Source organism: Ailuropoda melanoleuca, chromosome 2, assembly GCF_002007445.2.
Source record: "Ailuropoda melanoleuca isolate Jingjing chromosome 2, ASM200744v2, whole genome shotgun sequence".
Taxonomy (NCBI): domain Eukaryota; kingdom Metazoa; phylum Chordata; class Mammalia; order Carnivora; family Ursidae; genus Ailuropoda; species Ailuropoda melanoleuca.
The window spans coordinates 105,700,284-105,717,966 of record NC_048219.1 but is presented as its reverse complement, the minus strand read 5'-3'; the positions used below and the strand labels follow the sequence as shown (position 1 = coordinate 105,717,966).

The window sequence follows — 17,683 nt, the reverse complement described above, 5'->3', positions numbered from 1 at the left end:
AATATATAAATAGGTTTTGACATCAGACATTAGCAGATGGTTTTATATAGGCACGACAGTATTGTCTAAGCACTTTGTTAATAAAAATTCTGCAGACGTTGTTCATATTATGTTTGTCAGGAAATGATCATATAAATAAAAATGGAAGATTGGTGTGGAAAGAATATAAATATTGAACACATTTCACGCTGCATATCAATCAGTTAACAATGGGGTAGTTTCCTCACCCTTTGTCATTATTCAATGCAAATTTATGAAATGGAAAAGGCATTATAAATTTGTTATGTCATTCGATTACATATTAAAAGGTGTTTTCATTTGAGTTACAATCCATAAATATTGCATTACTGTATCTCCTAGTTTCCCATCAAAATACATTTTCCTAGTTAGGCGAGCAGATACCTTCTCTGTGAAGCTGATCACCTTGGATGTGGCCATTAGTTCTGTTCTATTGTCCAGAGTCAGCTATCTTTTTCCTGAACCTTCCAGATACGTACTTCCAAGAAATATAATAAAATCCTTCCTTATGCTGAATGTTGTTAGGAACACGTCCAGACTTGGAAAACCTCCTCTTGTTTTATTATGATTCATTTTGGATAGCAGTCAGACCACAGTTTCTTCTATAGCATTAAGACTATTTAATTAAAAGACCATTTATTAAAAGACCAGTTTTTTGTATTATATTGTATTTAGACAAAGAGCATGCCAAATTTCTGGGGAAGGCTGCTAAATTATTTCTTAATACAGAAGGCCTGTGAAGATTTGTTTCCATCAGATTTTGGTGAAATGTACCATCTGTTCAGCTAAAGAGCTTCTATTACCAAAGCAGGTAGAAATACGACCATCTTTGTTTTCATCGGCTTTTTGTATCCATAGGGCTGTATTTCCTACTTTCCGAAATCCATTCTAAATCATCAGATTTCATGTGATAGTGACTCTTTTACCTCCCACATACCAGGGTCTCTTGTATATAGGCCTGGGCCTTGAGGTAATTGACATCACTCTGGCTACTGAACAGATGCTCTGGGTTTATCTGGTTTTATTGGTTGGCATGGGACCACTGCTTTCACTTTTGTGTGAATTTTTGTAAATTCAAGAGCAAATTTTATTTTATTCCTTTATCCTTTCTTTCTCCCAACTTTCTTCCCCATTTCCTTATTTTGAACCAAACCAAACACTTACAGGGACCCAAATATTCCAGGTTCTTTTGTGCCTTTGTACACACTGTTCCCTCTTTCTGGGCATGTTTTTCTTATGTTTTTCCATTGGCTAATCCTCCTTTACCTCTATAGGCTTCCCCCAAACAGTATCAGTTTTTTAAATCTCTCTGTAAAGTACCTTCCTCACCCACTGCTAGGTGGCTCACCTCTCTGCACTCTTCTTTCTCATGGTATGCAACCTGGGCCATTGTTAATGTTGACACACTTGTTCATGTCCCCATGAAATAGTAGTAAACTCCTTTAAAAAAAAAGATTTTATTTATTTATTTGACAGAGAAACAGAGAGAGAGCACAAGTAGGCAGAGCGGCAGGCAGGGGGAGAGGGAGAAGCAGGATCCCTGCTGAGCAGGGAGCCCTATGAGGGGCTCGATCCCAGGACCCTGGGGTCATGACCTGAGCTGAAGGCAGATGCTTAACTAACTGAGGCACCCAGGTGCCCCAGCAGTAAGCTCCTTTTGAGTAGAGACTGGGTCTTTTATCTTAGTGTTCTTTGCACTCAGCAGTGTTAACACCCAATAATTACTAGATGGATGGATGGGTAGATTGTGTTTGGATGGAAATAAAAGTGACTGTCCCTTGCTCTGAGAAATGAAGTATATTAGACATGCTCACTGTCCTATCTGAGCATTACAATTTAATTGGGATATTTAAATATGTATACAGACTTATTTGTGGAGGCAATATATGCTAAGTCCAACATACAGGGGAAAAAAGATGAAGGACTATAGAGAAATACAATAAACAGATCAAAGCCCCAGTGGACAAGGAATGGTTTGAGGAGGAGGTGACATTTGAGTACTTCCTTGAGTTTGATTTCTCTTCACTATTCTTCCTGCTGCTACCAGAAGGAAACAAAAGACTCCAGGAGAAAAATAGTTTTTGTTTTGTTTTGTTTTGTTTTTTAATACGGTCAAAAGTAGCAACTCTAGAATAAGTCTTTCTTATTTCAAATTCTTCCATTGCTTAGGAGCTATGTGACCTTGACCGAGTTACTCAGGCACTTCAAACAATAGGTTTTTCTTTCATCAAGTGGTGATTAAAACTGAGTTATCATAAGAAAACAAAGGGAGAGAGAAAGAGATAATTTATGTAACATTCTTACCATGATGGATGGTATACAGTAAGTGTATAATAAGTATTTCCCTTTATTGTTGTCATTATCAAAGTCCTTTCCCATGAGGTGTATCTGTTTTTAAGTACACTCATTTATTATGCCGTATTACATAAAGCAAACCCTGCTGTGAAATGTAACTATACAACAAAAATCCTTTTAATGTATTTATTAGATTGAACCATACAAAACTCATTTTATAGATCAAAAATGGTTAAATATCAGCAGTTTCATATGGTTCAACTTAATATATATAAGTAGATCTATACACACACACATACATTTGTACATTTAGAATCTTGCCTATAAATCAGAAAGTCTTGAAATGGAAAAATTATACATGAGAAAAGTTTGTGATCTCATGATCCACTAATTTTAAGCAATAGCCACAATGAAACTGTAGTTTGGCGACGAAATTTGGAAGTTTCACTGGAATACAACATTAAATATTGAATAGGTAAGGCTTCAATTTCAGTAAGACCTTCACACCCAGATCTTGATATCTAGTCTAGGTTACAGACATGGTCAATAACTCATTCCCATGTTTTCTTGGTTTTCACAGTTTGCCAAACCAGAGACTTAAGCTTAGTGCAGCGAATACAGTTCAAATAAAAGTTATGTGGCACCTCTGATGTGCCACAGGGACAGCACACCTGTTGAGATGCAAAAATTGGAAGAGTACGATGAGTTATATAGGTTAGGTTCAGAATGTTGAAGGAATCCATTTGGATATGTGGATTTCCAGTGACATTTGAGCTGATTCTTGAAGGATTTGAAGGGCTTTGCTGGGGGTAGAGGGGAGTCACATTATAGAAGGGAATATAATAAGAAGTAGGTCTGGAGGCTCGAAAGCAAGGGGTATATTGCAAGAATGAATTCCACATGGCCAGGAATGATTGCACATATGGCATGTGAGGAGGAAAAGAGGGGAAATAAGGCCATAGGAAGAAGGAGGTATTTCAAATGCCTTGCTTCCTGGTTCACTCATTGTTCTATAGGCTGCAAGGATGAGTGCTTGCAAGGTTTTCAACTAAATTATCGAAACAGTAAGAACAATAGTTTGAAGAAGATTTACCATCCCCACCTAATGGCAGGTGAAAGAAGACTTTCAGAGAAGTTTAAGAATGGGAAATGAAGTGTAGTCTAGGCAGGGACATTGGTCAAGGAAAGAGGAGGGTATTGAAGAGGAAGAATTGGCAGCACTTTGGAAGTGGTGGGAGGGAGGGGACAGTTGAAAAGAGGCTGCAGACCTTTCATCCCAAGTAACTAGGGATGATGATTCAAATATCAGTCAGGAAAAGAGACCTGTCAATCTACTTGCAGTGCAGAAGGATTTAATTCACGGAAGTATTTGCCTGTAAGACAAACAGAAGCTTCAAGGAGCAAAAGTCAGGGTGCCTCTACTAGCCGTCTGGGTCAAGCTGGGCTTGTGGTCCAGTTAGGAGGTTGCTGATGCTGCAAAAGGTGGAGAAACTGTGTGAACTGCAGCAGCTGTGCAGCCTGGAGAGAGGTGACAGACAGGGAGCGCAGAGTCCAGCCAACTGTGGCAGACCCACATGGTCTGTGCCACTATTGGCAGGGGAGGAGAAACATATGCTGCCTTTCAGCTTCCAAAATATTGTGAGTGCACCTCATTCACAAAACCAAAAAGCTGGCAACAGAGTCTGGAAAGATGCGGTTCCCAGGCTTCCTGCTGCTGAGCCAGCAGGGAAAGCATAAGAGAGGCTGGCAAGGCTGCCCCGGGTCCAAGAGAGAAGACAGGACAGGGCAGGGAGTCTAGGGAAGATGTGGTGAGTGGCAAATGTACATTAGGTTCTGGCGGGACATCGAGTTGAGCATATCTGGTAGGCTCTTGGAAAGCCAGATATAGGCTTGGAGATTTAGATTTGAAAATCTGAAGCAAAGGAGGTATAGATGAGATTGGAGAGAAAGATGGACACAGAGAGAGGTAGGCAAGAGAGGGAGAGCAGAAGACTGAGATCCTGACCATGAGGTGTGGCATCTTTGGTGATGGAAGAGGGAGATGCCAGTAGGAAGCAGGGAAGTGTTCACATAGGAAGGAAGGGCACCCTGAACAGCGTAGTCAGGAAGGTAGCAGAATGAGACTTTGAGAAGGAAGAGGTTGCCAACACAGGCAAATTGCTCAACCCAAAATACTCTGAAAAGAGTATTAAATGTGATGATTTCAGGTCCATTGATGATGGGAAACCACCCCGAGCATGGTGGTCTGGACAAAAGTCAGATTGAGGCAGATTTGGTGGGGAAAATGTGAAAGCAGAATAAATAAACTACAGGTGGGAGAGGGTAGAGAGAAAAGTTGATGGATAAATTGCAAAAGGAGAATGGGGATAAAAGTTTCCATTTGGAGAAAGTTTATGTTAATTTATTTGACATTTGATGAAAATAGGAGCTCATGGAAAGAGAGATATAATAGCTGTCAAAAGGGCAGATTGAAAGCAAAGGTCCAGGAGACATGGGGAAGGATGGAATCCAGAGTTGCGGTAGTAGCAATGGCAGAAAGGACTCAGAAGCCCCCACATCTGTGAATTTTCTAATTGGCATTACCACTGAGATGGTCATGAACATATTGAGTTCCCCCAGAGAGTACAGTGTCTCAAAGCAAGGACAACAGCAGTGTTTTTCAGAGTGATAAGCATCCCATCTATCTACGTAGAAAATCTGGAAATAAGCACCACTAAAAACACAGCCAGTCAGTGCGGATACAAATTTCCTCCTGTGTTGAGGTGCTTCCTGCCCCAAATAGCTACGCTTATTAACTGTGGGTTGATAATGACAACGTTCTGTTGCAGGCTGTGGTTGTGGGCCACACTCATACATAAAAAGAACATTGACATTTGATTTACGCAACTTTACTAATCAATTTCTTGGCTGTAGAAAAAACTGCAATATCATTTTAGAGCCCCTATTAGAGCCTAAAAAGAGAGAGATAATTAAGTCCTAGGGGACCCAAGTTCTAGCCGGGTATCGCAGAAGGGGCTCTTTCCCTCTCCTTCCCAATCTGGAAGAAGTCTCTGCACTTCACAATTAAGCGTGCTCCTCTTCTTTGTCTGGGGGAGGCAAGGATGATTGGAAGAAAGTTGAATGTGCTGCTTATTACTTGTTTTTGACACTTGTTTAGTGTAGGTTTATAGATTCGGCCAATATGACAATAAAACCACATGGATGGACAGGAAGCCAAGGTCCTCGCCGTTTCCTGTGTTTGTATGGAGGGAGCAGAAAAAGGACTTTGAGCATAGATCTGAACATTTCAAGGCAGCACAACTTTAAGATAAAAAACAGTTAACATTGTATATAATCTATGCATGGTGTTTTGGTATTTTCTAGTAGTTACATCAGTATAGTGCACAGATGACCCTTGAACAACAGGGGTGTGAACTGCACGGGTGAACTTACATATGGATTTTTTTTAATCTAGTACAGTATTGTAGATGTATTTTCTTTTCCTTATGATTTTCTTAATAACATTATTTTCTCTAGCTTACTTTATTGTAAGAATATAGTATATAATACATATAATATACAAAATGTGTTAATTGACTGTTTTTGTTATTGGTAAGGCTTTCAGTCAATGGGAGGCTATTAGTAGTTAAGTTACACAGAATCAAAAAGTATACGTGGATTCTCAAGTGTGCTGGGTTGGGGGGAATTGGTGCCCGACCCTGCGTGGTTCAAGGGTGAACTGTATTATTGTTCACCAATTTCAAAAATCTTATCATTTGACAGATTTGGAGTGTTTATCTTTGTTTAGTTTCTGCTATTTTTTTTCTTTTACATTAAATTTGAAACGTGTGGTTCTTTCTCTGTGTGCTTTTACTTATCAAAGAAAATTTACTTTTTGAAGTTAGTTTCAATATATAGGCTCTCTGCCCTTCCCTCCCCCCAAGTAACCTTGCTTTCATTTTGTAGCATTGACAATTCAAGGATAAATGGACGCTATTTTGGCGTAAAGTCACTGTATTTTTCAACATCTATTTCACTGGGCAGGAATGTGCAATAAAAGTGCTGTATAAAAACTTGTATTCTACGATAAGAAATACTTGAAGACAATCGGCTTTTATTTAATGTCAACTTTGTGGCTGGGGAATTTTGCAGTTATTGGTATCAGTTTTATCAGAGCAGTTTTTTGTTTTTTGTTTTTCTTAGCAACAGATATTCTGATATGGTCATTCTTTGTTTTCTCATAGATACCTCAGGCCAAGTAGGACATACTCTAAATACTGGAGGAAACCTAAATATCTCGAATTGTTGGGAGAAAATACATATGTATAGGGAACATAGTAAAGCGGGGAAAGCATTACCTAGAGGCTCTGGTTGACATTGTTTGAAATGTAGTTAATAAACTTCTATAAATCAATGAAGGTAAGTTTAAATGTATGTAATTCAGTTGGAAGAGCCTTAGCTGATTTGGCTTACAATGATTTAAAAAGCTTTGCATTTAATTAAAATGCCAACACCTATACAAAACTAAAATGGAGCACTCTTACTTTCAGTAGACCTATAGACTAGTATGCACACACGTAAAATATATTTCTCATTAAGAAAACTCACAATAAGCAATGTAAAATGACAAACCAAATCAGTAGTTGTGTTTGAAAATCCCTTCTCTGTCAAGCCAAATCCTATTCATTTCCCAAAGTTTAGCCTGTATCAACACCTCCAGAGAGCCTTTCTTAGCCTCTTATGTCTCTTTACCTCCATGGCATTTTCTTCTGACACTGATTACACTGTAGGGTAATTGGTGGTCTGCTTATGTCCCGCACTTGGCAGTTTTTCTTTACTCAGGTTGCTAGTTAGAACACAAAACACATCATAAGCACAATTATCAAATAAAGGAATAGGTAAATGAATGAGGCGATAAGTGAGTGAATGAATAAAGGAGCAAATAATTATTCATATTACAGAAGGTGTTATTTTTAAGTTTTCTGCCATTAGAATTAAAATTAGTTTCATCTAAATATGCTTTTCCCTCTATTTTTGAACATTGTGTATACCCCAAATGAAGTAACTCCACAACTTAGGGAAGTCCCACCCACTGAGGATAAATTGATACTCCACTGCATGATTTGGGTAATAGAAAAAGACATGGGGGTGCCTGGGTGTCTCAGTTGATTGAGCATCCAACTCTTGATTTCAGCTCAGGTTATGATCTCAGGGTTGTGTGATCGAGCCCTGCATTGGGCTCCACGTTCATTGTGGAGTCTGCTTGAGATTCTCTCTCCCTCTCCCTCTGCACTTCCCCCCACTTCCATGTATGCTTACTGGCTCTCTCTCTAAAATAAATAAGTAACTTTTAAAAAAATAAAAAAGACAAAGACATGAGATACACACTGGAGCCCCTAACAAGCTAACAAAATAGTTGTAAAACTAAGAAACCTGGACATGAAATTGTTTTTATGATATTTAACAGTGCCAGCTAGTATATGGGTAAGTGTTTTGGGAGGACATGAGAATAAGACAGACTCTCGTAGGTTAATGTGCAAGAATATGCTTGTAAAAGATACAGAATCCTGGCCTCCGCTCCCAGAGATTCTGGTTTACTGGGTCTCAGGTAGACCTGGGAATCTGAACTTCTAATGAGAACCCTTCATGATATTCCTGTGGAATGTCCCAGGGAAAATACTTTTCAGTGGACTAGGGAGAGACTTCTATGGGCCAGAGTTATCAGGAAAGCAGGAGGTGGGACTTAGGCTGGAGCCTGAAGGAGGCTTGGATAGGCAAGGAGGGGAAGCAGTGAATCTCCTTTTTCTTATGGTAATTGGCAGAAACATCTCTATCCAAATACCAGTTGATTATGATGATTGACAGAATGCATTCTTGTGACATCCCAGTGTCATGTTACACTGGGAAGTAATATGGAAGGCATATTACTCTGATGCTTCCTTTTTTTGTTTTTAATCTAGCATAGAAGCAGATTTTAAATTTTCTTTTCTCCAGTTTTCACTTTTTACCTGCTAAATCTTGATAAGTTTCTACAGTTCAGAGTTTCTAAGAAGCAAACATGCCTGTTATTGCCATACCTTAAGTTGTGATGATATTTTAAACACGGACTGCTGGGTGAAGAGTAGTGAAACATTAGATGTCTCCCTCCACTAACACCACTAAGAAACCATCTCTTCCATTTTCTTGCCAATAAAATTTGGAAGATTATGCAAGTTTTGTGGACATGCAGGCTGTTTTTCCATGTTGAGAGAATGTACTATAAAATAAACTGCATCAAAAAACATGACTAACCACTGTCATGCTGAAGCTTGATAGTGTGTTCTTCAAAGCAAAGCAGACTTTGAAGGTGTTTGTTTGAAGATTCCTCGATCAGAGGAAACACATTTGTGGGTCATTTATAATGCTCAGAGAGACTAATTGCATAGGCTGGCAATCAATTTGGCATGAATGAAAGAAGGGTGACAATAAGTATCTAGCTGGGAAGTGAGAGGAGTTTCAATAGTGACAGCTCAGTGCCCAGCAGAGGGAGATCAGTAGCACCCAATAAGAAGAGACCAACAAGGTGCTTCTTACCTTTCTGGAGTTTGGGTGCTGAGTCACCTAGAGGCAAGGTAGGAAGTCACTGGGAGGTGGTTCCATATACACCTTCAATTCTGGCAGTACAAGTATGGAAGACATTATATTAGCACCAATAACCGGTTCTCTTTTCCTTGCTAGGTTCTCAGAAAACTAAATTTACCACCAACCGTGGCAGTTAGTTGGTCCATGTGACTAGTTCTGCCCAATAGCCTCCAAACTGAAGTGACACTTCTGGAATGAGGCAGTAAAAACCCCTACAGCATTCTCCAGCTTCCCTTTTCCCAGCTATGACTAAGGCTTCATGTTGAAAAGGTAGGGAAGCCTGAATACTTGAGTTATTCCATTGACAGGGAGATTATAATATTTAACATCTAACCAGGAGATTTTGGGAGTAAAAAAAGGTGCTATTAATAATTATGCCAGCACAATAGACATAAACTGGACTGTCCTGGGAAACCAGGACATAGAACCACTCTACCCCTAGAGAATACTGGCTGCTGAGGTGCTCAGACCTTGTGATGATAAGAAATTTAGTTATTTTTTAAGTCAGCGAGCTGTTGGGGTTGTTACTCAAGGATAACCTACAGTATCATGACCAACACAGTAGCTTTTCCTCCAAACCAGTTGTTGTTTGAAACATTGGAGAGACATGGTTTATCTCTCTACACTTTCTGGAAAAGACAAAGAAGGTGGCTGCCTCCATAAAGTCCTAACTTGCTTGGCTGATACTCCCAAGGAGCGTAGTCCCTGCCCTTCTCATATCACTGCCAAAAGATCTCTGATTCAAAGGCTCTTGATTTCTGAAAGAACTATCTTTAGAACCACAATAAAAACAAGTGCCAATGAATGTAACGTTTCACATTTTGTCTTATTGAATCCTCATAACATCTCTCTGGGGTATGGAGAGCTGGCATGAAATACCCATTTTTCAGACAAGGAAGCTGAGGCTCAGAAAATGTAATTTTTCCTAAGTTACATGGCTGGTAAGAATATCTGCCCCCAGACCTAACTCTGCCACTTTAGGGAATGCCGGGGACTGAGATATACTGACTATATTATGCCACGAGAGTTGAGGTTGGGAGAGGAATTGATAACACCACTTCTCTGGGTGTGCTAAGGTTTTGTAATATCTGCTCGCTTAAGAGAAGCCATTCTGAAATATCGTGGATCAAACATCACAATAACTATGTGATTTAAAGAGCAGGCCCAGTGAAGAATGCCCTATTGGCCTTCATGAGGCTACAGAAGCCAGTTTTGTGGATTCCTAATGTACTTCTCTGCCATGATTGAACCTTTTTGTCCAGAAAATTTAACACTACGGTTTGATCTCAAATATGGCCAATTGGATTTTCCTGCCCTTCTCTGACACACTCACACACACACACACACACAAAAAAAGATTGCCTCCAGTTACTTACTGTTCTGCCTTGTACCTTTTTCAGATCCAGTGCGACTGTTGGTTCGATGTTTCTAAGCTTTAATGACTTAACACTTGTCAAGGTCCAAAAAAAGAAAAAGTCTTTAAGGTGTGGAAAATGAGAATCAAATTCAAGATGAGTTTGCCAGTGAGAACCAAGTCTAATCATTTCATTCAGTTATTAATTTTCTCTGGGTCAAATCCAAACAGATCCCGAAGCATGAGAGAATAGAGTATCATCTGTTTGGTGTATTCTTTGGGGTTATAACTATCTGATGAGGAGACAGTTAAACTATAGAGATGGAGGTAACTTGTCTGAAACATGGTGAACCTCATTTTGAGTATCTAACATCATCATGTTGCTATATTTAAACTTTCAAGAGCCCAGTGAATATTAAGAAGGAAATCTTGATTGTCTGGTCCACATTGTATTATTCTTTGACTAAGATAAAATTATAAAATTCTCATTTTAAGAAATGGGAAAATGCTGCTCCTAGTTGTTACATTAGTTTTCTAGCCTCTGATTAAAATCCAGTGACTATTCTCATGTTATGTTCAATATTTTTTATTATTCATATCAACAGTGGCTAGAAAGAATAAATATTGAAGACCAATAATAAATTGAACTATCTGCTATCTACAGAGTTCCCCTAAAATTTGAATACTGAGATATAAAGATCCAGCCCCCAAATAACACATTTATATTTAAAAGTACTTATCCTGGCAATTCAGAGTCTTTTCTGAGCTGTATCAGGCTCAAAGAACATTCATGCTTTGGACTACTAAAGAAAATTTTTAAAAAGAACTAAATCTGGGTTTATTTCTGAAAACTCATTATTTCAAAGAATTCTATTAGGACATATTACAAAGATAGATTTAGAAGTTAAGTAGGTGGGGCACCTGGGTGGCACAGCGGTTAAGCGTCTGCCTTCGGCTCAGGGCGTGATCCTGGCGTTATAGGATCGAGCCCCACATCAGGCTCCTCTGCTATGAGCCTGCTTCTTCCTCTCCCACTCCCCCTGCTTATGTTCCCTCTCTCGCTGGCTGTCTCTATCTCTGTCAAATAAATAAAATCTTTAAAAAAAAAAAAAAAGAAGTTAAGTAGGTGAACTCATGGGACTGGACTTGGGTGGTTATATGAACTGTTAAATATTTTGTAGTAATAAAACATGATCATCATCATAATTAGCAGTTATTACATTAATTAAAGCGTCTACTCCATTAAGAGAAGTAACCAGTTTTATAGACCTCTTAGGGATTCTTGGGATATAATGCAAATCCTGCCTTCAAAGTGTTAACCAGGACAGTAGAAACTACTGGGCTACACTTCTTTCTGGCACTCACTCGCACAGATAGGATTCTCCCTCTTTCTCTTTTTCTTTCTGGATATGTGTGAATTCTATAGTCACATGAATCTGTAAATCCAAATCCATGTGCTACCACCATCAAGCAAGAACACTTGAGATTTGCCTGTTGACATTAAGGTGATTCCCTTCAACTCCACGTGGAGAATGGGACTTCCCCGAATACATGTCTCCGCTTCCCTGCCTTCTCCATATCTGCCTCTCCCCATGCAGTGAGCTTCCCATGCAGGATCAGCACCGGCCTGCCTATGGGAAAATTTATGGTGCTTTCTGCTCACATACACATGGCCCTGAAGTGAATATGATGCAGTAATTCAAATTGGACTAGTACCTCTCAATCTGTTTATGAATGGTGTTGCAGCCCCATGAGTGAGTTAGAGCACTGTGGCTTCTGGGCAACAGTATTATTCTTGCAAAATTTGTGCTGAATTAAAAAATATATATCATCTAGGAAAGAAAGAAGAGTTTCTGGGACTCCGATATTTATCCAGAGTGAGCCTCGGTTTCAGGGCAGTTTTTAGTTATCTTCGGTGTAGATTTACTGTTCCTAACCATTGCAGCGGGGATAAGCAAAGATCAAGTTAAGAACATCAAAGTCACAGCCGACCTGGGGATTGTCCCTGCTTACATGCTTAGATGTGCTAGCTTGTAAGTGAGGAAACTTTCATTTTCTGAGGAAGCGAGATGGTTCAGTTAGGCGGAACCCTATACTAAACCAGCAAAGTTTCCACATGAACAGTTTCCTGTTAGAATTGAAAATTAGTAGGTTTTTCTCTCCACTCCGAAGCTTGAAGAAAGCTTTGCACTGCAATTAAAATGGGGAGGTAGGATGGGTTGTTGAGCAAAGCAATGGGAGCAGAATGGGAGAAAGAAATTGAAAGCAAATGATATGGGAGGTCATGCAAAGTATGTTTTTCATTAAGATAATTCTGTGCTTTCTGCCCCAGCAGCAGAGCAGTGGACTGCACAGAGGTTGTCCGATGGTGTTGAAGGGCATCCAGGCTAGGGACTGAATCTAGAACCCAGGTCTCATTAGGGGACTGTTCCAGCCCTCTAAGCTAATTAGCTGCAGATGAAGCGCACTGACTGTGGACTGCATATTCAGGGTGACAAAAAGAGCAAGGAGTTATTTCTGGGAGATGGTCGGTTTGTTTTGCTAATGACCAGGAGCCCGGCATTTTAGCCCCAAGTGTCACAGCTTAAGACTTACCCTCCAGTCTTGCTGGCGCCTCTCATTTGTCACTACTTCTCTCTGGCCACTCAGACTTGCATATAGGTCTGTGGGGAAATGAAAAGGAGCCAGGGCTTGGATGAGGGAAGAAACTATTAGATTCACTCATTCACTCAAAAAGAATTTATGGACCACCTACCCAGTAACAGTAGCTATGCTCAGTTGCTAGAGATAAAATAAACAAGGCAGAGCCACGGACCTCAAGAAACTCAGAGATCATTAGTAAGGCAGAAGTGAATGGGTTATGATCTTGCAACCTCTCGCAGAAAAGTCAATGAGGGAATATTGAGTAATTTCATTGTTAATGTATTATGTGACTAATCAGCTAGCACCCATTAGAATATTTCTTGAAATAGGACTCAGTTCAGCTTTCAGTTGGAAGAGCCCCATCAGTTGTGAGTTTGAGTTGGGGAGAGTGGCTTCTTGTTTTGCATTTACTTTGTTCTATTTCTGTCAAAAATGAAGTTATGCTAAACTGAGTATCAGATCATAGGAGTCACAAAAGAACACTTCAGTCTAGCATTCTGATCAGTTTCTAGCGTGTCATTAGGCAAAAACTCTTACATTTATACCTGTGCTCTCTGAAGTACACTGTTGACATATTAATTTAGTTTCTTTTCTCTGAGTTGTGTAGGACTTAGCTTTTTAAAAATAGTTCACTTAATATACTTTAGAACTTGTTACATCTCTCCAAGCAAAATTTTGGCCTATTTATTTTTAGTTGACAGCCACTTGACAAGTATTTAGGGGAAGAAGGGACTTAGTCACAGATCAGACCAAACATAAATAAATAAATAAATAAATAAATAAATAAATAAACAAATAAATACTGGAAGACATTGATTAAGGGTGGTATTAAACCAATCAGCAGCTAAAAAAAAAAATGAAAGAGAGAAAATAAAAGAAAAAGAAAAAAGAAAATCTCTGCCTAGACCTGGCCTGGAAAAAGAAATTGGCTTATTTTTAGCCACGTTTGGAAAAGAGATTGTAGAACTGTTCTATGTGAAGACTGGTAATACAGACCCTCACACATCAGCTATCAAAATAATAAAATGAAGTAAAATGTCATTGGGCATCAAACGACAATGGATAATGCTTCACAGTCTTTGGTCTTCAGGAAAATAAATAAAGATGTTTGTTAAATGAGAATTTTAAAAAGAAGATGTCATCAGGGAATAAATAATAGTATCTTTTCAATAGATTCAAAATATTTTCTCTATGACCAGATTCATAAAAGTTATGAAAAGATGAGACAACTTAATTTTTTCCAAAGGTTGGGGTGGGCCCCTGCAACTCTGTTCCAGGCTGTAGCTTAGAAATGTAATTGGTTTTAATTAATCATGAAGTAGTGCCAGAAAAAATGCTCATAGTATTACTGTGGGTCTTGGCTGCTTGAGAATCTAACAACTTCCTGCCCACCTCTTTTTTAACTTTTTCCTTTTTAAATATAAAGCCAAGAAGAATGGGGGAAGGTGAAGAGATTTTTTTTTTTTTTTTTGATCTAGCAACTTGTGCATAGAACTTTTAATTATACAGAGGAGATAATTCAGCAAGATATGCACTGACAGAATTATATTTTAACTTATGAAAAAAAAGACAAGATTTTATTTTAACTGAGTCTAACATTTGGGACACATTTAAGCCAAATGTTTATAAGTTAATGAAAAGTGGATTAAAAGAAGAAAGACCTGCAGCTTCTGTGCTAAGGTGGGAAGAAAGCAGATGAATATTTGGAAAACCAGAGTCCAGTCCCTGATCTGTCCTCCCTGATCTTGGGCAACTCATCAGCATTATCAGTACTTTTCTTGTTGGTGACCGATTTGGCAAACAGCATGGAAAATCTGCTACCACTAAAGAGATTGTCTTGGTTTTTTCATACAGTGAAATCGAATATTAGAGATTGGCTCTGATCACTTACTATTTCAGAATCTGTGCCTTCTTCACACCTGTTTTTTTAAATACAAATTTAGTTTGTCATTTCTACCAAACCTTAAGCTCTCCCCGGGTCAGAAATGGTGTTTTTGCCTTTTTGGCCTCAGCATCCCATGGATGTTCACCAAAGTAACTCGTCATTAGGAATTAAGACTCTTCTTCATTTAAAATCATTTCCTGGGGGTGCCTGGGTGGCACAGTTGGCTAAGCATCTGACTGTTGGTTTTGGCTGGGGTCATGATCTAGGGTCATTCAGTCAAGCCCTGCATTGGGCTCTTTGCTCAGTGCAGAATCTGCTTAGATTTTCTCCCTCTCCTTCTGCCCCTCCCATTTGTGCTATCTCTCTCTATACTAAATAAATAAACCTTTGAAAAATAAAAAACAAATAAAATGAAATCACTTCCTGGATATAAATAAGGCCTAATGGAAAGAGGTTGCTCTCTTACAGTCAGGAAAAATGGTTTAGTCCAACCTACCCAACTAACTATGATCCTGTGAGGAAGCCTTTAACATTTCTGTGCCTCTGCTTTCTTACCCGCTACATAGATGTACTGATCTTTTACAAGTACATTATAATGATTAATAGATGAGAGTTCTTCGACAAGTTGAAAGTACTATTTAATTTTGTTGTTGTCATTAATAACACAAGACTTGTGAAAATACCGGGAACAGATTTTGCTCTCCTGGCTGAATGCACAAAGAAGGTAGCTCACATAAATGTAGTGACAAAGCATTCTTTGAGTACTCATAATAGTGTCTCCTGTCTTCTGAAATCCTGAGTGGATCTTGGTGCCACCCCCTGTGGATGCAGAATTTCCCCAGTTACAGTCCAGATTTGGACTGGCCCAGGTCATCTGCAATTTCCTTACTCTGCTGCTAAGTAGTTTTATCATATTAGAAATGTTGGCATTTTGAACTATACTCCTTTGGTTACTGTAATGGTCTTGCCACTTCCTGGAATTCATTGGCTTCCTGGAGCCCTTAATTTGCAATGCCAGAAGCTCTCAGTAAGAGAAAGAAGCTGATCTTTTAACTAGTCTTTTAAACTAGTAAAATACATGCTTCAGAACGGGACTAGAAGAAACAGCCAACTCAGGTTAGGGGCAAAAGAGTATTCACTGTGTTCAGTGCATTTAATTCAGGTGTCCTGCTCTAAGTGTCTGGTCCATGTATCCTCATGGATGGGCCCCAAGGATAAGGTCATTCAAACACAGAATATGCGTGGTCAATGCCTGGCACAGAGTAACTACTTGATACTTTTTTAAAATGAATGAACAAAGGATTCATATAATGGCATCTACTGAATACCTACTTTATCTGTAACTGAGGGAGACACATGAGAAATCTATGACATGGTCCTTTACCAAATATTGTATTTTACTTCAGAAGACAGAACATACATATATGAGATATTTGAGCATTAAAGTGGCAAATTTTTAAATTATAGAAGGAATGATGTAAATCATAAGGTTATAAAAATTCAAAGAAATGGTGGGGGGCAATGAAGATGTCTCTTAGGTACTGAAACTTGAAGTAGATTTTGATGGATGGTTGGAAATGAAATGATGCAAGGGTTTGGCATTTCAAGAAGTAGTAACAACATGAGACAATGGCGGAAAGGGAAATGGGTGTGTTTGTTTTACTCATTTGGGCATTGGGGAATGGGCATTGGAAGTAGGTATATAAGACAAAATAGGATTATAATATACAATATACATTACAATATAACCCATAGAAATACTAATTAATGTGCACTGGGCTATATGTGTAAAGACATTTATTGTTTAAAAGTAAAAATTTTGAAGTAATTTAAGTTCCATCAGTAGAGGAAGAGTTAAATAATTTATGGTGTATTCACATCATGAAATACCAGAAAGTAGCTGAAAGGATAAAGTCGATCCTGTGTGCTGGCATGGAAAGACCACCATGGAAAGGCATAACAATGCGTTAACAGTGAAAATGCATTCATGTAATATTCGTCAACTTTGAAAATTGATTTTAAAAAATCAAAGTGGTATTTCAGGAAGATTAATGTGGTGACATTGTGTCAAATTAAAAGGGAGTGATTGAAAGTGAAGAGGGATATTGGGAGATGTTTGCATGAGTACAGATGCAGGAGGCCAAGCATAGGGACCTGAATGGTAAAGACAAAGAGAGAGAACTCAGAGACATTTTGAAGAATGATTTTAAGGGACTTTGTGACAGATTCCTAATATAGGGGATGAAGGAGAGAGAAGAGAAAATAGATTTCCAGGTATCAGCTTAGAAAATATACTAAAGAAATAGTTCTCCTAACTAGAATAGACCCATGTTAATCAAATTCTTCTTTAAAGAAATTCCTTATGTATTTTGTATTTGCTTGTTTCTCAGGATGGAAGAAACAGTACGAAATCTACTGCAGAGTCAAGGCCCTCCAGAGCAGAAAAAAGAAGAAGCTGTTAATATAATGGTCTATCAGGTACGCCATGTTTCTTACTCTTGGCTGGGCACCAGTTGGCTTGTTTTTCTTGTATTTCTCTGGCTCTGTCCTCCCTAACACAGAGATAAATAGACAAGTATGGTCCCAACCCCGGTGCTAGGAGCCACACAGTCACCTCTGCTTAAAGAATCATGTACACGTTTACTTATCTCCTTCATTGCTTGAAGTCTGACTGTGAAACAAATTGTAAATTTGGTCATAGGACGGTGCAAAAAGTAAGTTTATAATGAAACAGAGAAACCTATAAAAGTATCATAGTACTCTGTGGTCAGGGCGATAGGAGAGGTATCTACAGCATTATCTGGGAACACAGAGGGGAGGGACTCAACCTGTCTAGGGAGTTAAGTGTCATACCTCCAAGAAATATAACACTTGGGGGGTGCCTGGGG

General features: G+C 38.9%; 1 protein-coding gene across 14 annotated transcripts in view; it reads left to right on the top strand.

Moving 5' to 3' along the window:
- NCKAP5 (NCK associated protein 5) overlaps window positions 1-17,683 on the top strand; it is a 950,566-nt gene that overhangs the window by 627,101 nt on the left and 305,782 nt on the right. For all 14 annotated transcript variants that reach the window (XM_034654439.1, XM_034654443.1, XM_034654438.1 and 11 more), the window contains one exon: window positions 17,186-17,273. In XM_034654439.1, coding sequence (XP_034510330.1) covers window positions 17,186-17,273 — 88 coding nt within the window. The remainder of the gene's footprint in view (window positions 1-17,185; window positions 17,274-17,683) is intronic.